This window comes from Danio aesculapii, chromosome 6, assembly GCF_903798145.1.
Source record: "Danio aesculapii chromosome 6, fDanAes4.1, whole genome shotgun sequence".
NCBI lineage: Eukaryota > Metazoa > Chordata > Actinopteri > Cypriniformes > Danionidae > Danio > Danio aesculapii.
Window position 1 is genome coordinate 19,576,458 of NC_079440.1, and position 27,064 is coordinate 19,603,521.

A 27,064-nucleotide genomic window follows, 5' to 3' on the forward strand; every position below is an offset into this window, starting at 1 on the left:
AGTCCAGTTAGGTAGCACTGTTTCAGTCGGTGTTTGAAGTTGGGGTAAAGGTGAATGCTGGAATTGACTTGCACACAGAAAATGCCATCTTGTAACCGTTTATGAATTGCTGTTTTCATTGTGAAAGGGTTTCTCAGCTTCCAGTAAGTCTTTAACACGCACATGCCTTAAGATTAACTGGCTAGTGCATTGCTTACTGTCAACAATCTGTGAAAAGTGTAAAGCTTTCGGATATTACCTTTGAGGATCAACATTCCTTAAGCATTTTGTACTCTCACTACATTATTGCTAATAATTAAAGCATCAGTATTGCTGTAACATGGTGGAAGAAAGTACAGTCAATGAAAGGACAGAGGATGTTAAGAGAACATGACTGATGAGAACGGACAACCTGTGGAAAATATGGCTCCAGATTCAGTCATCCTTGAAACCAAGGAAGACCTGGAAGCCCAAACGCAAAAGACCAGAGCCTGGATGTGGTCTGTGGTTTATCTCTGTTTCCTACGGCTTCATGGTGCAGCTCAAGCCAGGAGAGCCGTTTATCACACCGTACCTGCTCAGCACAGAGAAGAACTTCACCAGAGACAGGTGTGGTGTTTTTCTATGCTAACTTAATTAAGATTTATTCTGTGAAATATTGAAATGTAAACTTATAGACTTAGTATTAGCATCTGATACATTAAACCATTAAACATTTTGTAAACATTGAAATTGAGAGACTGTTTACATGCCACAGTTTGTATTTATTTTGTTGCCAGAATCTAGTCGTTGCACAATTATAATCACAATTATGATCATGAATTTTGGTCTTCAAACTGTGACACAGCTGCTGGGGTCTGGCAAGCCATGTGAATGTGGTCAGAGTTCACATTCCTCCAAAGTGGGTCAGATTTGGTAGGGAAGGCTGAACTGATTCTAAATCATGCTGACTTATTACATTGGAGCTATTGACCATAAGATTGCTTTTATTAAAATCGATTACAAATCCTCAAATGAATTTGCCCTACCTCTACTGATCTTTATATTTACTGAACTGGACATTTTTCTAATTAGGCTAGTGCTGCTGATTTAGCAGAAAATTGAACTGATTTTAAATCACACTGATTTATTACATTAGAGCTGTTCACCACAAGGTTGCTGTATTTTTTTTAAACTCGCGTAAAAATCCTCAATTAATTTATCCTGATGTTATCAGGCTCTAATTGGATATTTTTCCTAATGAGGCTAGTGCTGCTGATTTGGCTAAAGCAGTCACACACTTTAGACTTAGTGTTTTATATGTACTTTTTACTTGCATCAAAAAATAATTACAGTGTACTTACTGTGTTTATAATATATTGCAGAACACCTCTAGTGCTATTGATGTGTGATATGGGTAAGGGTTAGGGACAGGTTTGGTATTATAGGGAAGTTTAAGGGGTTAGGTTAAGGTGTAAGGAATGGTCAACAACAGGGTAATTATAAATGTAATTACAGATGTAATTATATGCTCAATGTAGTACATTGTTAACAAATGATTCATTTCAGGGTAAGTACGTATTAGTTAAGGCCACATATATAAAGTCGGACACAACACTTTCCAAGTTCTCTTTTACATTACATGATAATCTTGCATGTAAGGACAAACTAAAGCTGTTATATTTTTGTGTTGCGAAGTATACTTCATATACATATATATTCAGATACTATATTCGAAGTATTTAGCCTGATACTCTAAAATCAAAACATCTTTGAGAAATATGAACAGTTTGTATCCTTGGTAGTAAATATACAACTCAAGTGAAGTACAACGATTCTGGATGTATACAAGGGCTGATAGTATGAAGCATGGGACGATAACCGGTTTCAGGGGTACCATGGTTTGGAAAGTCAAGGTTGAAAACCGCCAGAATTTTCTGTTATTTTGTTCCTACGGTATATGTTACATTTGCTTTACGTTATTTTTGTGACTATTTAGTTTTGTATGGCAAAATAATCATACTAGCAGAAAAAGCTACTGCTTCCAAATATTTAAAGAGTTTCATAAAATAAAATAAAAATACTGTGTTTCAAAAAAAGTTAATTTTTTTACCCAGACATTTAAAAAGAACTTATTTTAGAGCAGAAATCACAATTTCGTGAAACCATAATATTTTTATTCAAGGTAATCATACCGTTACAATCTTATACCAGCCCATGTCTAATACCAGCCCATGTCTAGATAGTACACTTAACCTGTATAATTGGATTAGCGATGTGCATTAAATGCATAGCCGGAGTTTCACTGTCACAGTAATAATATACGGAGAAGGATCAAAGATGCAAGTAAAAAGTTTATTTGACACAGTCAAAATAACCAGACAGGACAGGGAAAAATGAGTGAGAGAACGAGGGGTAAGGGTGGTAGCAACCGGGAGACAGACAGACGAAATCAGGTCCAGCAGACACTCCTCACAGTCCTGAGCACAGACAGACATGAGCAAACACAACAAACTGACAAGGAAACATAGAACTGTTGCCCAGATATAGACACACTAATGAACCTCAGCTGTTGAGCTAATCAAAACAGCTGAGTACCGGCATGACACGTGACCATAACAAATACACGTGGACAACCCAAAACAAAACAAACCCACGTGACAAAACAGACACTCCGGAAAGCGCACAAACCTACAACCGTGACAGTACCCTTCCTCTTAAGAGCACCTCCTGGTGCTCCCAGAAGAGCTTACCTGGCGATCGTAATCATCGAATAAGAGAGTGATCCAATATGTCCCTAGCAGGAACCCAACTTCTCTCCTCTGGACCAAAACCTTCCCTGTCCACCAAGTACTGAAATCCTCGCCCCTCCGTCTCGAATCCAGAATGCGCTTAACCGAATAAACGGTCTCCCCATCTACGAGACGCGGCAGGGGAGGGACCGGCGTGGGCGGATTAATGGCCGCATGAAAAACGGGCTTTAATTTGGAAACATGAAACATGGATGTATTCTCCTGTACGTTGGAGGAAGTTTGAGGCGGACTGCCACCGGACTAATGATCTTGATGACAGTGAACGGGCCAATAAATTTAGGTGCAAGTTTATTACATACGGAACGCAAGGGAATATTCTTGGTAGAAAGCCACACTTTTTGACCGACGACGTAAACGGGAGGCTTAGACCGGGTGGCGATCGGCTTTAGCCTTGGTGCGCGCACCCACTTGGAGGAGGGTCTGTCTGGCCCTGTTCCAAGTGCGTCGACACCTCTGGACAAAGGCTGTGGGCGGAGGGGACCGCGACTTCGGATTCCAGACTGGGAAAAGCTGGTGCTGGTAACCTAAACTACACTGAAACGGAGAGAGGCCCGTGGCAGACACTGGTAATGAGTTGTGTGCGTACTCCACCCAAGGGAGTTGCTGACTCCAAGAGGTGGGATTCTGGGAAACCAAACAACGTAACATGCGCTCGTGATCTTGGTTGGCCCTTTCGGTTTGTCCGTTACTCTGAGGATGGAAACCAGAAGAAAGACTTACAGTCGCCCCCAATAAACGACAGAATTCTCTCCAAAATTTAGAGACAAACTGGGGCCCCCTGTCAGAAACCACGTCCGTCGGGAGGCCATGAATGCGAAAGACGTAATTAATGACAGCATCCGCTGTCTCTCTGGCTGAGGGTAATTTGGGCAGAGGAATAAAATGAGTAGCCTTTGAGAACCAGTTCACTACGGTCAAAACAGCCGTATTGCCACCAGATGACGGGAGACCTGTGACAAAATCTAGCGAAATGTGCGACCAGGGTCTCGAAGGCACTGACAGAGGATGAAGGGAGCCAGCGGGAGGTCGATTAGAAGTCTTAGAAACAGCACAAACAGAACAGGCCAAAACAAACTCACGTATGTCCCGTGCCATAGCTGGCCACCAGAATCGCTGTTTAACCAAAATATATAGTACGACTCAACCCCAGGATGACAAGCCACTTTGGAGGAATGTCCCCATCGAATGACGTCAGACCGAATCTCTCCGGCACAACAAGCGACTGGGTGGGCATCCCGGCCGGGGCGTTACCCCATCCAGGGCTGTGCGAACCCTGCTCTCGATTTCCCATGTTACCGCAGAAATACAAATCTTCTGAGGAACGATGGGTTCAAGAGTCGTATTGCGCTCGGAAAAATCAAAAAGACGGGATAACGCATCGGGTTTGATGTTTTTAGAACCCGGTCGATAAGAGATGGTAAAGTCGAAACGTCCCGAAAAATAATGCCCACCGAGCCTGCCTGGAGCTAAGTCGTTTGGCGGACTTGATGTATTCAAGGTTCTTATGGTCGGTCCAAACGATAAAGGGAACCCCCGAACCCTCCAACCAATGACGCCAATCCTCCAAAGCGAGTTTGACAGCCAACAACTCCCTATTACCAATGTCGTAATTACGTTCTGCGGGAGATAATCAGTGTGAAAAAAAACGCGCAAGGATGAATTCTGTCGTCCGAGGATGCACGCTGGGACAGGATAGTGCCACCCCCACCTCTGACGCATCAACCTCCACCACAAACTGCCGGGAGAGATCAGGAGTCACCAGAATGGGGGCTGAAACAAAGCGGCCCTTTAATTTTGTGAATGCAGCCTGTGCTGCACTCAACCACCTGAAGGGAGTCTTGGAGGAGGTTAAGGACGTCAAAGGAGCGGCGAGCTGGCTGAAATTGCGAATAAAACGCCGGTAAAAATTGGCAAAGCCCAGAAATCTCTGCAGGGCCTTACGAGACTCCGAATTGGCCAATTCACCACAGCCTGAATCTTCTCTGGATCCATTCGCACCCCCTCGACCGACACAATGTGTCCTAGAAAAGGAACAGACTGTGCATGAAACACACATTTCTCCGCCTTGACAAAAAGCCCATTCTCTAGCAGCCTCTGAAGCACTCGCCTGATGTGCTGCACATGTTCCTGGAGAGAACGGGAAAAAATCTGAATGTCATCCAGGTAGACATAAATAAACTGATTTATCATGTCTCGCAACACATCATTAACGAGTGCTTGGAAAACTGCGGGGGCCCAAAAGGGAGAACACAATATCCAAAATGACCCCTGGGGGTATTAAATGCAGTTTTCCATTCATGACCCTGCTTAATGCGAACCAAATGATATGCGTTGCAGGGAGGTCTAATTTTGTGAAAAAAGAAGCCCCTTGCAGACGCTCGAACGCTAAAGACATCAGCGGCAAAGGATAAGTATTCTTCACCGTGATGTTGTTCAACCCTCGATAATCAATGCAAGGTCGAAGAAACCCATCTTTCTTTTCACGAAAAAGAACCCCGCCCCCGCCGGTGAAGAAGAAGGGCGAATGATCTTAGTCGCTAGAGAATCAGAAATGTATTTCTCCATGGCCTCCCTCTCAGGAATGGAAGAGAGTATAACTTGCCTTTAGGCGGAGATGTACCTGGCAATAAATCTATAGCACAGTCATAGGGACGATGAGGAGGCAGAGAAGCGCTCGAGACTTACTGAACATTGTCTTCAGGTCAAGGTACTCACTGGGGATGTTTGACAGGTCCATGCGCTCCTCCTGAAAAACAGAACAAGACACAGCAGAACGAGCAGACGAAAGACAAGACTCATGACAGTTCTCACTCCACGAAAATATTGTATTCAGGCCCCAGTTGATATGAGGTTTATGGAGAACCAACCAAGGATGCCCTAAAACCACCAGTGTGTTAGAACAGTCTGTTAAAAGAAATGGTATGTGTTCAACATGATTTTCTGGATGTAATAAGCTTTATGGGTTTGGTAGAGTGAGTGATAGTGGGAAGAGAAATCCAGCTGAGGGTGCGTACAGAAATGGGTTGTGAAAAAGCGATAACCGGAAGTTTTAAACTGAAAGCAAAACTAGAGTCAATGAAATTCCCCTCTGCCCCGGAATCAATAAGGGCATGGGTGTTCTGGGTTCCGGAACCCCATGATAAAGTAGCGGGCAGTAATGTAGTTGCCGCAGAGGGTTTATTCAGACTGATTTCACCCATCAGTAACCTCTTACCTACTGATGGGTGTTGTCTTTTACTGGACAAGAGACCACGCGGTGACCAGCACCACCACAGTAGAGGCAGAGTCCCTCGTTTCTCCGTCGCTGCTTCTCCTGCACGGACAGGCGGGATCTGCCCACCTGCATGGGTTCCGGGTCAACACTCCCCACTTCCGCCGCCGCAGCCAAAACCAGAGGGTCCGAGACTGGATCCAAAAATCTCCCGTGCTGCATGCGGTTCTCTCGTTGAAGTAGTCTGGTGTCCACTCGGGATAGCCAGATCTACTAGTTCGTCCAGAGTTTTAGGGAGTTCCAGTGTGTAGATCTCGTCCTGAAGACGATCTGACAAACATACAGGAACATGTCCCCACTGTGCCTCCATGTTCCAGCCGCATTCAGCGGCCAAGGTCCGAAACTCGATCGAGTAATCCGCCACACTCCTACTCCCCTGCCGGAGCTCAGCGAGGACTCGGGCAGCCTCTCTCCCCGGAAGCGGCCCGATCAAAAACCATTTTGAGTTCTTTAGAGAACAGTTCAAAGGAAGCACAACATGGCAGCTTTTGTTCCCAGGCTGTAGTCCCCCACAGAGCCGCTTTTCCTGAAAGGAGAGTTATAACGAAGGCAACCTTGGACTGCTCCGTGGAAAATAATGACGGTTGCAACGTTATATATATAAGGAACACTTGGACAGGAAGGACCGACACAAGTGAGGCTCTCCAGAATAACAGGTCGGGGGAGGAAGGCGAGGTTCGACAGCATGGTTTAGCAACCACCGGTGCTGGTAACATTTCTGGAGCTGGTGCGGCTGCAACTTGTGCCGCTCCAGTAACCAGCTGCTGAACCTGAGTGGTAAGCAGAGAAATCTGGCCGACCAAAGTCTGAATGGCCTGATGCGGTGGTAGCCAAAGCCTTATCCTGCCGATCAATCCTGGCGTTGCTGAGCGAGACGAACTCTGAGATCTGTGACATATTCGCTGGATCCATATTCAGGTCAGTTCGTTTTGTCACAGTCATAATATATGGAGAAGGATCCAAGATGCAAGTAAAAAGTTTATTTGACACAGTCAAAATAACCAGACAGGACAGGGAAAAATGAGTGAGAGAACGAGGGGTAAGGGTGGTAGCAACCGGGAGACAGACAGACGAAATCAGGTCCAGCAAACACTTCTCACAGTCCTGAGCACAGACAGACATACATGAGCAAACACAACGAACTGACAAGAAAACATAGAACTGTTGCCCAGATATAGACACACTAATGAACCTCAGCTGTCGAGCTAATCAAAACAGCTGAGTACCGGCATGACACGTGACCATACCAAATACACGTGGACAACCAAAACAAAACAAACCCACGTGACAAAACAGACACTCCGGAAACCGCACAAACCTGCAACCGTGACATACACATTATGCCTTGGAGAGCACCTTCCAGGAGAGGAGGGGTCTCAAACTCAAATTGACGGGGGGCCATTTCAGTGACTGACAATTCATAGAAGGGCTGTTTTAACATTCTAGCACACAGAAAAAGTGTAACCCTGATGTAATTGATGCACTCAGACCCTCTTCCCCAGAGTATCAAAGCTCCTTCTTTTTGTTTCTTGTTGTACATATTGAAGGGGTAGTGTTAAATTGCTATGAAAATACTACAATTTAATAATAGGCATAATAATAATAATTATTATTATATTCCCGATTAATGGTTGCTTTAACCAAAAATTTTACAGATAGCGTAAGACAGCAGAAAGCAGATTGGGTAAACTTTATTGACTTTACTGGCAATTGTTCTTCTCAATATCATTCTTTTTTTTTGTAAAACAGAGGACGAAAGTATGTTCAATTTAGCCAGCGGATTTTTTTTTTTACTAATGCTCGTTTTTTTATACAATTCTTAATATGCATATTAGGAACATCTATTAATGAGACCGTTTGAATCTAATATTTGCAAAATTATCATATTTACACCACCAGCGTAACGTGTAAGCCACGAAGAAGTGTTTGTACAGCAAAATACAGGTGGTATAATGATCAAATGACCCTTTAATATTTACAAAATATAGCTTTAGAAAAATTACTTAAGCAACATATATTTCAACATTTTAAATCATTCCCCAAAATGGCCCATGGACCGGCAGTTTGAGACCCCGGCAGTAGACCATGAGTACTGATAAAAAAAAAATTTATGTACAAAATACCATATTTTCTACTTTTTTAAAAAACTTATAATAGAATATTATTGGGATTAACATGGGGCTACTTTATGTGAAATGTTAAAAATACACTTATGTACAGTATTATGTTTTTTGTCAGCTGTTTTCAAAAGACAGCATTTTCTTTACCTCTTATTTTAGTTCTGAAATGTTCTGAAATATTCAAACCTCATAACTGTCAACTGACCAGAATCCAAGTCATTTCACTGGCTGCTGAAATATTCTAGGTCCAACTGTGTGTAGAACACAGCTTTAAAGCTTGCATAGGAGTTTGGACAGATGCTGTTTCTACAGCTGAACACAGGATCACAAGTTACGCTCAGGGCTATTGCATCAGTAGAAGAGTTAGAGTTCGAGACTTCAGTGGTTTCAGTTGTTGTGTATCATATATAATTTTTTTTTACTGAAGTTGTGAGTTTTTTTAAACAATATTTGTTTTTTGCATTAATGTACACATTAAAATAATATAATGCTAATAAGATTAGACAATTCAAAATATATATTTGTTAATACATGTCTTTGACAAAATCAGTGGGCTCTGCCACCCTCCTAAACTCCTAAACACTGACTAAATTTAAGTGAAAATGAAAATTAAGGCTCACAAAATTTCAAGATCCCTGGCAGCCTTTCAGACAGGCACTCTTCAGTTTTTGGTAGCCTGAAATAAATTATTATTATTATTTTTTTTACAGTTTTGCACATCACATCACCTGTGCAAGCGAGTGATTATCCTCTCATTTGGTGTTCACCTGCTTTCTTTTGCTTTCGTGAACACAATTCGTTTTGTTAGTCATGCTGCTTATCGATTCTAAGATCACATTTGCACACATATTGGGCCATCCTTATTGTCGAACCCTGCTTTTAAGAAAACTACGATTTAAAAATGATTTTCAGCCAGCCAAAGTGGCTACTGGGAGGGTCTGTCTAACCCACCACCCAAACCCTGATTACAATCATCCTTGATCTCTGTTTATCCCATCTTAGATGAAATAATAACTTTCTTGATCTTTGCAGGTGACCAATGAAATCAATCCAGTCCTCTCTTACTCCTATATGGTAGTGCTGGTACCGGTGTTTCTACTGACAGATTACCTACGCTACAAACCTGTGCTGGTCCTCCAGAGCTTGAGTCATGTTTCCATTTGGCTCTTGCTGCTTTTGGGCACCTCGTTGCTGGAGATGCAGTTTATGGAGTTTTTTTATGGCATCACCATGGCTGCCCGTGTGGCATACTCCTCATATATCTTCTCACTGGTACCAGCAACGGTTTACCAGCGAGTAGCCAGCTATTCCCGCTCATCGGTGCTCATGGGAGTCTTCACAAGCTCTGTGCTGGGTCAGATGTGTGTGTCTCTTGGAGGTATATCATACACAATGTTAAGTGCCGTCTCTCTGGGCTTTGTCACTTTTGGGCTACTCTTGTCCTTCTGCCTGCCATGGCCCAAGCGTAGCATGTTTTTCAACAAAGCCCGTATGGAGGAGGAAAGGAAGGAAGCAGCCAAGTCAGAATTAGCCAAAATGAAGCCAGAAGAGAAGCATGGCATTGTAGAAGGGCTGGACAGCAAACCCAGTTCCCCTTCCTGGACAAATTCAGTGTTTGTTGGGATGCTAAAGGAGTTAAAGAACGTTGTAAAAGTGCCTAGTTTAAGACTTTGGAGTTTGTGGTGGGTGTTCAATTCCACCGGTTATTATTTAGTTTTGTTTTACGTGCACATCCTATGGAATAAAGTCTACCCTGCTACAGAGAACAAGAATGTCTACAATGGAGGAGTTGAAGCCGCCTCTACATTACTCGGTAAGATGGATCATTGCTTGTTGTAGTTGCTTTATTTGCTTATAGGGATGTAACAATGCATTTCAAGTCAACTGAAATGCAAAAAAATACGACTCTTGTTTTGTGTAAATTCCACAAATGCCTACAATACAATCTAATTAATTATGGTGACAGCATATAGGGGTGGGGTATATTTTATGGCAAATATGGCAAAAATATAATTTTTTCAAAAAATTTTTTAGAAAAAAATAACAATTCAAGATTTTATTACGATTTTTTTTTGACTTTACTATTCTACAAGTTGTCTGAAGACAGCCAAGCCAATGTTTTTTTTTTAAGAACAATTTTTAATTTTAAACACCGTCATACAAATTGACAAAAGTTTAATTTAACAAAAAAATCAATAATTAATTAAACGGTGTGCGTGGGGTCTTAAAAGTTGATAAATCAATTATGAGAAAAAGAAGGCCCTTAAAAGGTATTTAAAAAATCTTAATAGTGTTTTTACAAGGTCTTAAATTTTGTTCAAGCATTGTCTAAAGTGTTTGATTCCATTGATTTATTTAACTACAACTGTTTATTAACAACTGTTTATTAAAGACTGTCTATTAGGTTAAAGGTTTGATACTTATTAGAATTTGAAGTGGCAATGAGTTCTTAAAATATCTTGTGAAGGTCTTTAACAATTCTTAAAAAGGCATTGAAATTACCTTTAGGATTCCTGCATATACCCTGTTAAATTTAAAGAAACAATACAAAAACAAAAATACAGCAAGTATAATATAGATTCAAAATAACTTAAAACACTTTGAAAGAAAAAATAAATAAATAACGATATTAATATTAAATAATACAGCAATAACATATTTGTTTAATCTATATCAGGGGCGTTGCTAAACATAAAGCTCTACTGGGGCATGTACACCCTCCCCATAAATACACTATTATTCACTATTATTTTGAAGAATAATTGTATAATAATAAGAATACTTTTATGTATATTATATTTATTATAAATAAAAGTATTCTTATTATTATACAATTATTCTTCAAAATAATCTTAAATGTAACTGGAAAACAATGTTAAGACAACTGGAGTGATATGCTAAGATCATTTAAGAAATTACTTTTGCATAAATATTAATTTAATTTGAATGAAATTCTATAGACAATTCAATAAAATACATAAAAAAAAGATGTGTTATAGGATTATCTGTTGTAGACTTGACACACGGCAGATAATTAGGTTTGTTAAGTCTTACCTCCTGACTCCTCATCCCTATTTTTGCTTCATACAAAAAAATCTATCAGGAGGCATGCTTAGTAAGATCACCGTCATATTGTTTAAACTTTAGTTTTGTCCACTTGCAAGACAAAAAAGGCTGTTAAGCTGGTTTTACAACGCATGAGCGGCGCGTAACAAGCAGCCTGCTTTTTTGGCGCGCATATTAACTACCGGGATTCTCAGAAGCGCGAGCAGCGCGTGCTCTTTGCGCACACGCGGAGATGCGTCAGTTTGCTTTTTGATTAAACACATTGCTTTCACCAGCGTTGGTTCAGTTGCACATAGAGAATAACGTCTTTATTTAGGAATTACCTCTCTTAATAAACACACTTGCATATGAAGTAAATCATATCTCAATGCATTTACTGGGGCACTGGAGATTTTCACTGGGGCACGTGCCCCAGTGAATTGGGTCTAGTGACGCCCCTGATCTATATTAATCACCATCTAGATTCTCCAAAATGTCAGAATATTTTCCAAATAGACCAAATTATACAGTTGCAATCAGAATTATTAGCCCCCCCTTTTTCTTCTTTTTTAAATATTTCCGAAATGATGTTTAACAGAACAAAGACATTTTCACAGTATGTCTGATGATATTTTTTTTTCTGGAGAAAGTCTTATTTGTTTAATTTCAGCTAGAATAAAAGCAGTTCTTAATTTTTTAAAAAAAAATTTAAGGTCAAAATTATTAGCCCCTTTAGACTATATAATTTTTTTTTCGATAGTCTACAGAACAAACCATCTTTATACAATAACTTGCCTTATTAACCTATCCTGCCTAGTTAACCTAATTAACCAAGTTAAGCCTTTAAATGTCACTTTAAGCTGTATAGATAATCTAGTAAAAATATCTAGTCAAATATTATTTACTGTCATCATGGCAAAGATAAAATAAATCAGTAATTAGAAATGAGTTATTAAAACTATTATGATTAGAAATGTGTTGAAAAAAAATCTTATCTCAGTTAAATAGAAATTAGGGGAAAAATAAACAGGAGGCTAAAAATTCAGGAGGTTTATTAATTCTGATTGCAACTGTATGGATTTTGTTTTTCAAAAATAGGGTATATTTCTAAGGCAAGGCAAGAGGTCATCCCCTTTATCCACTGAGATACTTCAGGACTGTCTTCTTTTTTTCAAGGACATGCAATTTCATGTTTAGCTTCCAGCAAACATAAAATTAACAGTAATCTTTCATGTTTGGGCACAACAAAGTTCATGCGATATAAACAAACTGGGATCGAGAGGAATTACTTTACCAATGGTTTGGCTTAAAATATTCAGTATTTTAACCCAAAACAACTGACTTTAGTACATTCCCACATATAATGAAATAAAGTTCCCTTCTCTTGTTTACATTTTTACTATGTATCAGGATGCTATTTAACTGGTGTTATATACTGTCTACTCAGCTATTTACAGTTGAAGTCCGAATTATTAGCCTCCCTGTTTATTTTTTTTCTCCGATTTCTGTTTAACAAAGAGATTTTTTTCAACCATTTCTAGTTTTAATAACTCATTTCTAATAACTGATTGCATTTGTCTTTGCCATAATGACAATAAATAATATTTGACTAGATATTTTTCAAGACATTTCTATACAGCTTAAAGTGACATTTAAAGGCTTAACTAGGTTAATTAGGTTAACTAGGCAGGATAGGGTTTGTTCTGTAGACTTGAAAAAAATATAGCTTAAAGGGGCTAATAGATTGACCTTAAAATGATTAAAAAAAAAAATTAAAACTGCTTTTATTTTTGCTGAAATAAAGCAAAAAAGACTTTCTCTAGAAGGAAAATATCATCAGACATACTGTGAAAATTTCCTTGCTCTGTTAAACATCATTTGGGAAATATTTTAAAAAATAAATACAATTCAAAGGGGGGCTAATAATTCTGACTTCTACTGTATATTGAAGCAATCGAAAATCCAATTCTTTTATTCTTTAAAAACAAAGCCTTTCAAGGTAACAAAATATAAAATTCAAAAATAATGATTAGGACACTTGGGCGAAGATAAAAAATTTGTTATATTTTAAAAATGTAATTAATAAAACAAAGAAAAACAATTCACTTTACAAATATACTTTATGCAAATAAAACAGTGGTTCATCTTCAAGGTTACAGTGGGTGAATGTAGCAGTAGCAATTGTTTGAACAAATATAAAAATAAATGATGTTTCATTAACGTCAAATGGATGTTAATGGATGTATCATCATTTACAATCATTTACTCAAGTAAATTATCTCAAGTGGTTTTAAACCTGAATGAGTTTTTTTTAAAGCTTAAATTGGAAAAATGGGGGTAACCCAACAATTGCTGGTCCCCACAGACTACCATAGTATTTTTTCTGGCTGTTAACAATCCGCTTTTCTATTAAAGTCCATTAGGTTCAGTATGTTGATGTACTGCCAATTTTGTTTTTCTTATTATTCTCTTATAGACTTCATCTGTGTCATGTCATAGTTGTTGACGTGCCTAGGGGCGGAGTTGATGTGGGGAAAATAATTTCCATTTGATTGGAAATGTTTTTTTTTTTTTTTTTTTTTTTTTTTTTTTGTCCCTCACCAAAATTGACACATTGGTCACATTGGTTAGATTAAGCATCCCTTCCTCGCTACCTGATTGGCAAATAATAATCCTACCACACTATAGTCCTCAGTGATCCAATAATAAAGTCTCCCTCATTGGTGATTGGTTTGTTTTGAATTATATAGTATGGATTTGTTAATAACAGAATAATTGAGATGAGCATTATTAGTCTGCACTTTTCTGAACATGCAGTGTTGAACATATGCTTTTCTGAGGCTATTATAAGATTTATTCTTCCATCAGACAATTGGAGTTGGTTGACAGCTTGAACAAAAGTTTTAAATAGCAGGGTGTGCTGAAGCTATAATGTGTTATATTATTAATTTTAATAATTGTTTTTTACTAGCATGAATTAGCCTGGGGTATACTGCATTTGAAACGGGGGTAAAAAAGGGGTAAAAAGCAAACATTGTGTCATGCTTACTGTTTTATTAAGATTAGAATTTGAACTGGACTTTTGTAAACTGATATTGATTAGACCAGATTTTAAACAATGTGGCATCAGTAGTTCAGAATATAACCAAAGAGCTTAGAATGACCAAGAGGCGACACTCAATAGAACATTCTATTGCAACAGCAGCGCCCAGCAACATCCCCACGATTCCGACATTTTGGAGTGAAAGCGACCGGCCGTCCATTGGATCTTATTGCTGTTGCGATGGCAAGCAGCTGCTTTTTTAAAATTTATTTATTTAAAAAAAGCACATTAAAGCTGAGATACAACCTGAAAGACGACAATACAACACTTACTATCACAATCATCAGCACTTTTAATAGTTTATTTTACAGACTTATAATATGCTGTTGTTCTATTGGAATTTTCATTCCAAAATGACCGCCACGTGACATTGTTTCCCAAACAGCAACAGAGTGTTGCTTCTTGGTGGTTCTATGCTTTTTGATGCAACTAACACCAGTTATGATCAGTCCTTCCCCTGTAGGGCCACGAGCACGAGCTCAAAGTGCATTGAAAATGGTAAAGGAAACCACATGCTCTGGCTTTTAACCTGATTTTAGATGCATTATGTGAACGGACTCTGGTTGGGGTTGCGTCATCGCCACGTCAGGTCAGAATACAACACAAGTGAAAATGAGTGCTGTGACTAGCAGCAGAAGATTGTAAATTTAAAAAAAAAGTATGTCACCAGAGTTGCTTTTTGGTTTCTTTTTTGTGCATCTCTGCCACAAGCACCCCATCTGAAAGATTTTTTTAGCATAGAGGGTAATATACTCATTAAACTTCACATTTTGTAATGTTGCAATATGTATTTGAATAATGATGGCCGATTCCTTTACTTGAAAGCTCAGATTTGTTTATCATAATTTGTTTGTTGACAGAGTTTGAGGTTACTGTATCATTATTATCAGATGTTGATCTACCTTAAAGTTTACTTTGATTGTTCAGCTTTTACACTTTACCATTGTGCACACTTTGTAACATTTTATAGATCAAGTTTAAGAGTCTCTTGAACACTTATGTTTATTTTATTATAAGACATGTGAGATGAGATATTTGTGTTTAATTATTTTATTTTTTACTATTAAAACTATTTGCCTTAATATTGTTGGCAAATAATATTCCTAAATGGATTATAAAAATATTCAATAATTACCGATACCAAATAATATGAAACATTATATCATGATTTTTTTTTGCTGTATTACCAGCCCTAGCATATGGTCTTTTTGGGGAAGGTTTTTGATACCTTTCAGATGTTTGAACAAGATTGGAACCTTACTGTCTATGTATGGAGGACGAGAGAGCTCTTAAATTTCATCTGAAGTTGGTTAATTTGTGTTCTGAAGATGATATATAACATAAAAAACTAACCATTTAACAAAGTTTCATATATTGCCAGGTATTGTGCAGCCCTATAAGATTTACAGCTTCAGTGATTATAACTTCTAGGCTAGCTAGAGTCTAGCTTTATTGTTTCTGGCACAGTGTCTCCTGTTTGTCAGCACTCTTATCTGGCTTTGAACTACTGAGACATCTATGTGCTTTACTAAATTCAACCACTTCTTTTTGGAGCTGGTTGCGTTAAACTGTTGTGATGCTTATTGAATGTGATTCGGGATGTGACTCAAGCAACAACATTTACTTCGAAGCATAAACGTTTTTTATTTAAAGAAAAGTCTATTATGATATGAATTATTGTTTCATCATCAAGCCCTTGCTAAACGTTGTTCGTTATGCTCATTTATATAGATCTGCAGATCAGTTATCGGAGTGAAAATAGAATCAGCGAAAAATTGTTTCTTTGTTCATTCTTTCTTTTCAATTCTTTCTTGTAGAAGACTATAGCTTTATTTGTTGTGCACTTTGATCTTATAAACTTTGCAGACTATCACAAACCAGCCACATTACACACTGTATGAAAGGGCTGCTTTCCAAAAAAAAACATAACAGGAGGATTTACATAAATAGTTGGAGAGTAGTTTGACATTTTTTTCTTAAACAAATTAACATGGTTTATAAGAACCAGCATGCATTGTATATTGGAATATTAAAAGTCTTTATCTGTGAACATTTGGCACAGTTGTCAAGTCACTGTGACCTAAAGTTGTGTTTTTAAAATTAGGATCTTGATCTCCACATTAGTCAATACCATAATAGAGGTTTACGTCATCTATTATGGTTTTCTATTTGGTGGGAACAAGCAAAGTTCATGTTCTCCAACCTTTGAACACCTGCATGATACACACTTGACAGACACAAAACAACGTTACATGTAAACCAGTATTTCTTATTACTAGTGCTGAAAAGTTGTAGTTTTTTCCAAATTTATATATAGTAATATCTGGTAATTCAATTTACAGAGATTATGAACATGCACAATAGGGGTGTCAAAATGAATTGTTTCTTCGGTGCACCGCAATGTAGATGCGGACAATTCGGTATCGATTCAGTGATGATCGTAACCGTTATTGTGTACGCACTATGTTGCCGTAGCTTACTATGGAGAGGAGGCGAGCGCGAGTATTTGCAATGCTCCAACTACTTAAAAACACAGAAACTGCACAATTTCACTGCGTGTGTGTTTGCTGGACAGTCTTTCACTGACACTTACAACAGAAGCCCCTGTTTCACTGCGATTGAGAGAATGAAGTATCTCTCTCTCTCTCTCTCTCTTTCTCTCTCTCTCTCTCTCTCTCTCTCTCTCAGTGTGGCCCATTTGACCAGCTGGCATGACTTTTCCTCTCCTCTCGGCTGTTACAGCGATACTTCTGGATACAGACACGAGCGCATGTCTGCAGAGTTTTCTCCACCGCGTCAATCATAGATCAGCTTTAATAATATATAAATATATTTATACATTTTAATACAAGAATTGCTGTGCTGTGATGAAAATATAAAACTGGATGGAAAGCATCGACAATGCACCGTGATGCACCGAGATATCGAATTGAACCGAATCGATGGCATGATAATCGTAACCGAACTGAACCGTGAGACCAGTGTAGATTCACAGCTCTAATGCACAATACTGATATCATAAGCATTTAAAATTACAGTGAATATTTTTTTTTTATTATTGAGTGCCTTTTAAGAATAATCAGATTGCTGTATTGGGAGTGGTGTTCATCAAAGCAGCAAATGCTCAAAGATTAAACAATAATATTTTCATATCTGACCTGCGACATTGAAAATGGTGTGAATATTTGTAATCTTTTTATTTGTTAAATCTGTATATAGTAAGGTTCCATTTGTTAAGATAAGTTAACTTAAACTGGACTGACAATGTTTCAATTTACCATGATCTTCTATGTGAAGCTGCTTTGACACAATCTACATTGTAAAAGCGCTATAGAAATAAAGATGAATTGAACTGAATTAGCTTAAAGATGCCTTATAAAGAAAATCCAGGTATATCTAGACATAGCTGAAGGTTCCATTTGTTAAGGAAAGTTAACTTAAAGGTGCCCTATAAAGAAAAGTACAGGTATATAATAAGAATTCAGTACATGGAAATGGCCATACCATGAGCCTGAAACACCATTGTTTCCTCTTTCTCATGTAAATTCCACATGTGTAAAACCCCTGAAAAACAGGCCTATCAGAGAGTTTTGTTGCACACAGGATTATTCATTAGCACTATCTAAACATTGGGATGTACTTTGTCACATTCTACATCAGCCATCAGATGTTCACCAGCAAAAACACAGACTGTTATGTTGCACATGGGATCATTAATGCGCATTCCCCAGGCTGCGTTGGATTGGCCACAAGGTCTCCTTGTAAGATTGCAAAAGTGATCATTTTCCTTATTTTTCTAAGTTTATATTAAACTTACTATGTAAGTGGAACTTTTGACAAAAGCCAAAGCCAGCTGCACCAGATGCGTTGCTAAGTAACAACTTACCAGTCATCTGTTCACATGCAAGTCAGGGCGCAAAATGCAGGATATATGGATTATAAATTTATTCATTATCACCTTAAAGAGGCATAATGTTTTTTTAATGTATTTTTTTGCCTGTTTTTTGTTAATCATGCAAATTTTGAAATTTGCTGTGTAAGTTTGTAATGAGGTAACAAAAACATGTAAAAGTCTGAGTGTGTGTTTTATGCACATTTAAGCATCATAACATATCACTCATCTTTCTGTCATTTTTTGTTTCCTAAGGAAACTTTACTGTAAAGTTATTAGTCAGTTGCAACATATAAATGGCTGGGCGGTATATCGTGTTCTGGGGATATATCAATATGATTCCACAAGACGATGCGGTATTATCCAATATCGTTTACATCGTTATTGTTTGAGGCCACGTGTGCGCATTCTGCACCAACAGACCACTCCAAGGTAGCACGCGAGCTTCACTTGCACAAATGTGCGCATCCACAAATGAATGATTTACTTCATGAGTCATACAAAAGATTTGTTCAAAATGAACGAATAATTTAAGAACGACCCATCACAGACGTGACATGGAGGAACATGCAGTGCCGGTGTGGTGAGAAATCTATCTGACTCCCCGGACACATCTGACTCCCCCTCGCGTTCACACGCGTCGCACAGCGCCTGCAGCTGTCTATCAGAAACATTTTATCGATCATTTCTTCCGCAATTAACAGCAAGAACGAACATAGAAGCCTTGTCAAATTGACAAGCAGCACCTGAATGTGTTCAAAAGAATTAAAAGCGCCAAAATGGGATCAATTTATAACGAATTTCGAAAGTGAAACCACCTCATTTTCACTGATTATAAGTTCAGTATTTATTTCACTATGGTCTCTTCTTTACATTTACGTTTTAACACATTTAGCTCTGCGTTCTAGTCTGTTATAATGACTGTTTACATTTGTATGCTTAACCAGCATTTCATCAAAGCACTCTGAAACAATTTCGTTATACTCATATCTATAGTCTGTTTGTATTCATCTCCTTATTTAATATTTAGTAAAACAAGTTTAGTCAAAACAAAAGAAAAAGTGTAAGATTTTTTACATGGAGTGAAAGACTTTGAGATCTTTAGATATCTTTGACATGCATACTTCACACTGTGTATGCACACTGCATACACATACATTGTGCACAATACATACATGTAAATGTGTAACTAAAAAACATACAGCTGATTTGATTGTTTATAAATCACACAGCTGTGGTATACAGGATTACTTATAACAAAACTGTGTAACTGTGACATAAAATACTGTGTTTCATATTTACATTCATTGTGGTTCTTTTCTATCCTACAATACTTTTTGTTGTGTTACTATTTAAGTTCCTTTTTTGCTCTGACAATGTAGCTATGTTTCTATGGTTCGGTTTACTTTGTTATTTGCACAGCAGCACAGTAGAGCTGTGTATCGTGTTAAGCAGGAAAAAAAACCTGTACTGTATTTATTTATCAAAGATTTTTTTAATAATTTAAAATGTTGTGCAACTTATAGTTTAAGCAGGAGAAAAACCTGTACCGTTTTATTTATCAAAGATTTTGTGTAGCTGTTATTTTTGTGCCGCTGTTGATTTGTAAACAGGGAGGGAAACCCCTCTTTTTAAATTATATTTTGCTAAAAAATGTTTATTGTTTTAATAAAGGCTTTAACTCTCAAGTAACCATTTATGGGAAAAACCAGATATATGTCGTTTATCGTGATTCCTCCTAAAAATACCGGGATATGATATTTTGCCCATATCGCTCAGCCCTAGATGCGGTACGTGCGGATAAATCACACTATTTGCGCTAAATAGACGTGTGAACATTTTTAGTTTACTCGCTTCATTTGCGAAAGCTCCTGATTGGTTAACGTGGCGCAAATGTCCGCTGAAGTTCAGATTTTCTAAGTCGAGCAATACGCGCGTGAAGCGCGTCAATCATGCAAAACGCTCAACTCGTGCGTCTTCATTCGCGTGAATCGAGTCATTCGCGGCACCTCATTCGCATGCATCGCCCCGCAGGATGTCTATTCGCATCTTTCATTGACTTAATATGTAAATCACTTGTGCTTGATGCTTCTTCCGCATCTGGTGTGAACGCAGCATTATTCTGAGATAACAAATGCTGAAACTTATAACACAGGCTAATCCAGGTATTTCGAGTCATCTTTATCATGGGTGAATTTCCTACATTCATCTATATTTATATGCCAGTCTGTTTTTAACTGTTTGTTATTAGAATTATATATATTTTTAAATGTATGCATATATATGTATATATATATATGTATATATATATATATATATATATATATATATATATATATATATATATATATATATATTACGAAGTCAATATATATATATTACGAGTCAGAACAATGGTTTGTAAAAATTTCACATTTTGAGCCAAGTAGCTGTGCAATAAATAGGATGCTGCGAAGACAATCACCTGGATATACTTTATCATGATTATTACACAGCTATTTTACAGAAAATAAGCTTGTCAGGCTTTATTCTGTGATAACAACTGCCTGAATGTACTTTATCCCATATTTATCATCTTTTTGCAATTAAAATTGCTTAAAACACGTGTACACAGTAAAGCAGTGGACTAAGTATTTTTTTTTATTATTATACCTATTATCTTTTTTGCTGCTTAGGTCATTATACCTGTAATTTACTTTATTATACCTGTAATCTTTTTGCAGCTTAGGTCAAAATTATGATAATATTGCATATTGTAAAAAAGCTTCTGCAATTAATCGCAACAAGAAAATTTGATACCAACAGAACCCAACGACCTGTATTAGCTCATTCAAGCATATTTATTCTGAGCTTAATGTCAGCAAAAAATTGCTTACCAGGACTTGATAACCTTGGTGTAAACCATAGACTGTAAAATATATGGACGGAGTATCCGTGACGTCACCCATAGGTTTCTGAAGAGCGCAAAAGAAGCCACTAGTAGGCGCGGCCAACCGTCGCCATTTTGTTCGCGCGTCATCGCACCCACGGCGGGATACCAAACAAGGGCAAAGAGGCGGAGAGTGGGCGGAGCTTGCTTAGACCTGGCAGACAGACTTTACTTTGGGAGAAACGCTTGATACTTTATTACCTGCGACTCGTTTGTGTTCTGAGGACATGTGCTTGGCTGTACACTATATCAGTAAAGTGATTAGACTTTCAAAAACACTGTTGTAATACATTGAGCCACTAAACATTGCTCTTATGACGTTTTTCTACAGGAGGTAAACGCGAATTACTTCCAAACACTTCAGATATAGTGTGTGTTAGTAAATGCAAGACTATTGATAAAATCCAGCACAACACTGTATGACAACGCTTCAGATGACTGTTCTAGAGCCTACAGCTAATCAATCTGTCAGATTCTGGAGTGCTTTACGGGTCTAAAGAAAAATATTAATGATAAATAATCTTAAATAAAACAAATACATTTATAGAGATGGTATACAAGTATATAACTTTACTCACATGGGAAACGAGGCCACGTGAATGGTTTGTGAGCATAATTAAGTGCACACAGCATCCCATAAAATCTAATAATTGTAAGAAATAAGTCCAAAAGGCAGCTGACTGTGTAAAGCCACATAAAACAACACAAAAATACGATGAATATGCCGAGATCAGTGGCTAATCTGCCGGATTCAGCTGAGGTGAAGTGACGGCGACCAGCGAGACCTAGCTGTCACTCAAGTGGCCACGCCCTTAATTATGCAAACTTAAAATAACCTAATATAAAGGAAATGGATGAGTTATAAAATAATTCACCCCCCTCACAGTTGTCATGGAGGGTAATAATAGCTATATGAACCAAAATCGGTCTTTGTACCAGGCTGTAAACACCTTTTTTTCTGCTGTAAAGTTGGCCATTCTAACAGTGGGCTCAATTGCACTTTGCTCTGTTATGGAGCCAGGACTAGCGGAATTTTGATGAATTGCAGTTTCAGTTACTTCCGTATTGGCCTCCCGAGGGAGAGCGGGAGGTTGCCGCTTGGTGTAAACACAGAAGTACAATTTATTTGCTGTTTCCAGAATTGTTTGCACTATTTCTACACGAGTTTGGATTTAGTGAGTATTAAGGATAAACAATATGTCATTGATATCACATTGTCACATTACAGGATTAGATGTTTTTTTAAATAGTAAAATATAAAGATATTGCTGTATATAGTTATACAATAATGGCCATGTTATTTTACGTCTGATTTTTACTTACATATTTGAATACAGTTAGATTTCACAGAAAACCATAAAACACTGTATATTTAACTTCTATTTCGCTCTGTCATAATCTGTCATGATTGGAATTTATTATATTTTATGCGGATGCACTTCATAGAAAAAGTTACTTCAGTCAATCACCCCAGTTTATCTAAATGATTGAAATCTTTTCAAATAGAGCTATTCAAATCATTGAGTATAATTACATTCATATTACAATATATATTGTAGCAAAACAAAACATTGCAATGTTAGAATTTTCCAATATCGTGCAGCTCAGGTAAGAATAGATGTTTGTCTGATGGCATCGCGTGATTTTTACAGATACACTTTGTGCTCAATAGGTGCGATCACATCGTTTGCAGCAGGCTATGCAAAAATTCGATGGAATCTTTGGTCTGAATTGGTAATTGGATTAATTACTGCTGCACAAGCTGCTCTGCTTCTTCTCATGGGGATGACCGAAGATATCTGGGTTTGCTATGTGGCATATGCACTGTTCAAAGGCTTCTACCAGTTCCTGGTGCCCATTGCTATGTAAGTGATCACAAATATATATTTATTAATTAATTATTTGTAATTATCTTAAAAAACAATATGTGTTATCTTAGTAAAAATGGCATTGAACATATTGCACACATTGCTTTGTTTGAAGTGACTGTTTTAAAAGGTGGAGATAAGCCAAATGTTTTTGCAGGTGCAAAAAACTTATGTCACAGAGAGTAAGAGCTTGAAGTTTGTTGTAGTTTGCCTGTGTGCCTTGGATTGATCTAAAAAAAAAACACACACACATTAGGGAAATTAAACCCTTAAAAGAAAATAATCTTTTTTTAAAACAGTCCAGATGTTTAGGTTCTGCAATGTCCCTAAATACTAATTTTTGAGTTTTTTCTTTTCAGTTTTCAGATTGCCTCCTCTCTCACTAAGGAACTATGTGCATTAGTGTTTGGTGTAAACACGTTTCTTGGAACAATCCTGAAAGCCATCATCACTATAATTGTGGCAGATAAGAGGGGATTGGCACTGAGTGTTCATTCTCAGGTTTGTAAACATTGAAAAGTAAATTCATAACGTAACATATAACAGTAATATATGTATAACACTCTATGTAAGAGTGATATTATAGCAATGTTAAGTGTCTATATTTGCTAACATGAACAATGTACAATACATATATTACAGTATTTATTGACGTTTATTGAAAATAAAGTTGTTCATTGTTCATGTTAACTTACAGTGAATTGACTCATGTTAACAAGCATGAATTTGCATTTTAATAATGCATTAGGAAATGTTGAACACTGTTAATGAATGCTGTACAAGTATTGTTCATTGCTAATTAATGTTAGAAAATACATGAACTAATGAAAACATATTGAAAAGTGTGACCAATATATTTATCTATTTTGTTATAACATGATTCTGTTTTTCTCTCTCTTGCAGTTTTTGGTTTATTTCTTTTACTTCACCCTGCTGACTGTTATTTATCTGGGCTGTAGTGCATTCATCATCACGTGTCATTATCGCAATCAGAGGGCAGGTGCCAAGAGTACGGAAGAAGCCGTCATCGCTGAACTTAGTCCCATTGCAGCAGCTGCTAGTGAAAGCACTACGGTACATAATGGCACCAGCATCAAGACATAAGATTTAAATGAATTGTGCCTACAGATGGAGAATTCTCCATTTCTTAAACTGTTACTTCAAAATCAGAACGTTTTAATATTTTAAGTACGAATAACCTTGGTGTTATTATTTTTTGTGAGGATTAGCGCTGAGTATATATTTTTTTCTTTGAAGCAAAGATTGAGGTTGTCATCGTCACTAATGGAAAATATAGGCTTGAACTGAGATAATGTGAACAGATAATTTTGTAAGGAATGTTTGTAAGTCAATCATGGCAAGTTTGGCTTTCTGGTATTTCATAGGATTACTTTTTGAAAGGGCCCAAAAGTGAAACTTGCCTCCTCGTTTATTCGTCCTCATGAGGTTTTAAATCTTTCTGGCTTTGTTTTTTCTGTTAAAGCCAAAAGAAAATATTGTGAAGAAAGCTGGTTGCTGGCAACCATCGACTTCCATAGTAGGAAAAAGTATTACTATGCAAGTCAACAGGTGCCAGTGTTTGGTTGCATAAAACACCTTAAAAATAATTTTGCCTTAGGGTTTCCTTAATATTAAGGGTGTTGCATAAAATAAAAATGAAATGTTACTAAAGGGTTTCTATAGACCATTTCAATGTGGTCAAGTCATTGGCTCAAGTACATTTCCTGCTTATCAAACTATTTCATAACTGTAACAAGAGGCAATTCAATCATAACTTGATGTTAAAACAGCTATCGTACCATTATTTATCAATATGTGGCTCTTTTTGGATTCTTGGAAGCTATAGCAATTAAACAGGTAAACAAGAAACACATTGGGACCATTGTTTTTGTTTACATCCCTCAAAAAGGTCTATGATTTAAATGTCACAGAACACTCATTTCTCTTAAATGTTTTTTTTTTCTCTTAAGTAAACTGCTAAAGTGTTGCATGAAGTGACTTAACTTAAGCTATTTCCCTAAGTCTAAAGTTGGGAAAACTTGACTTTACGAGTTTCACTAACACAATTGATGAAAAACTTTTGCTAGAATATAGATTTGATTGTCATGCAAGATGTTAGTTATATCTAATTATAGAAAGCTGTTTGCCGTTTTGTGTATCTGTGCGTTAACTTGAGCATTCATATGCATAGTGACAGTAGACTAGATGAAAGAGTGCTCACTACACAACTGTATACAGATGCAGTGCGAGCGACTGTTGAGTTTATTCTAGACAATAAACTTGTCTTGTCTAGTCAGTGTCTCGGCACATTCAAATTGCTGCTTATGATGATTTATGAGTCTTTTTTTCTTCTTGTCCAATAAGTTTTCTGTAAAAATGCCACAATGGTTACAATATGAGTAACAATATTGTTTACACGGTATATTGTAAATATTAATAATATTGTAAATATAACAACAAACCTTTGTCAATGTTGTGAAACACCTAACGGTTTCCCTTGCCTTACTGTTTTAGAGAACTGTTTAAGGGATTATGCAGCACCCTTAAATGGTTCACTTAGGTAAGGGGAAATTAACCCCTTAAGTCATAGTTAATAAAAAAACTTAAGGTGCTTATGCAACTGGGCACAGGCTGCCGGCAACCAGCATTTTTCAAAATATCTACTCTTGTGTTTAACAGTATAAAGAAACTCAAACAGGTTTTGAATAAGTGATGGCAGAATTTGTATTTTTCGTTGAACTACTCCTTTAAGCAGCCTATGATGGACTGTTTGCAACTGAATATACATCTTCTAATACTACTATCATACAACAGTTATTTTTATATTGTTCATATTGGCCAAGTTGTTTATTATCCACCTTATTTTTCACATAAGAGCAGGTATGGTTGTTTGTAAATTTAATGTGTTTGGCTTCTGTTGTCAGTTGATATCAGCTATTTTTAACTGTGGAAAAAACTTGTTTTGCTGTTTGATAGTGCAAACTGGTATTTTTTTACTGTTTTATTTTAAAATACAAATGTGTAAAACACATTGGTTTATACTGTGGTTTAAATTGTTTTTCAGTTTCAGCACTTAAAAAATAAAAACAATTATTTCAGAGAATTAAAAGTCTCATTGAGAAATAAGGTGGATATTGTAAATTCTTAAAAGTATTTCATGGTGTCCAGTGTAAGCTGAGTGACGTTAAAGAGTTTTGTTAAAGAGATGGATTTTACTTTATGATGACCATTTTATTTTCAGTTTCATTTACTACAGTGTTCCTTACAGAAGGGTTTCATTCACCAGTAAATCAGAGTTAGTACGGAGTGATTTAACAATATTATAGACGTTTCTAGATTTACACTCCATTCCGTGGATTGTTTGGTGAACATAAAGTTTGATGCTTTTGTCTTATTTCTTTGGAAATATTTTCATTGATGATGGAAAAAGAAAATCTGTAATTGACCATGTATTATTGAAAATGTAAGTTACTTTCACATAAATGAGTTTGCGTTTTACAAAGGGCACTTAGTTCTGTATTCGAAAATAATTACTGTGTTTTTAAATTGTGTGATCACAACATAGGAGCGCCAGACCATGTCTAATTACAAATAAATTGTTACCAATAAAGTTTTATAGTTTGTGTTATTGAAGTGTAAATATACAGGGCTGCTCAAAAGTTTACATAGAAATAATAAAAAATGCATGTTATTTTTTATTTGGTACTGTTCTGAGAAAGACATTTTACATACAAGTTTTTACATATATTTCACTAGACAAAAATATAGCTGAAATTATTCAAATAACCCCCTGATAAAGTTGACATAGTTTTCAAAACTGTGTGTGGTTTAACTCGATGAATTACAAGTGTGAGTTTCTTGTTTGTTTTGTACAGTTAAACTGACTGATACTTCAGTTTTTCAGCATCTTCTGCAGATCTGAACCCTTTCCAGCTATGACTGTATGATTGTGACATCCATCTTTTTACTCTGAGGATAACTGAGGTTCTCAAACACTGGGGTTTAATACTGATTAAATGAAAAATATAAATGTATTTCAACAGATTAAAAAATTTGACCTCTTCA

The 27,064-nt window shown here is 37.0% G+C and overlaps 1 protein-coding gene across 1 annotated transcript; it reads left to right on the forward strand.

The window, feature by feature from the left end:
- The first annotated feature begins 203 nt into the window (after nt 1-203).
- slc19a1 (solute carrier family 19 member 1) lies at nt 204-27,064 on the forward strand. The gene is given in 7 exon segments (XM_056459729.1): nt 204-359; nt 362-501; nt 503-595; nt 9,195-9,975; nt 22,804-22,996; nt 23,359-23,500; nt 23,903-27,064. Coding segments are annotated over 7 exon segments (1,590 nt in total). The 5' UTR covers nt 204-319; the 3' UTR covers nt 24,104-27,064.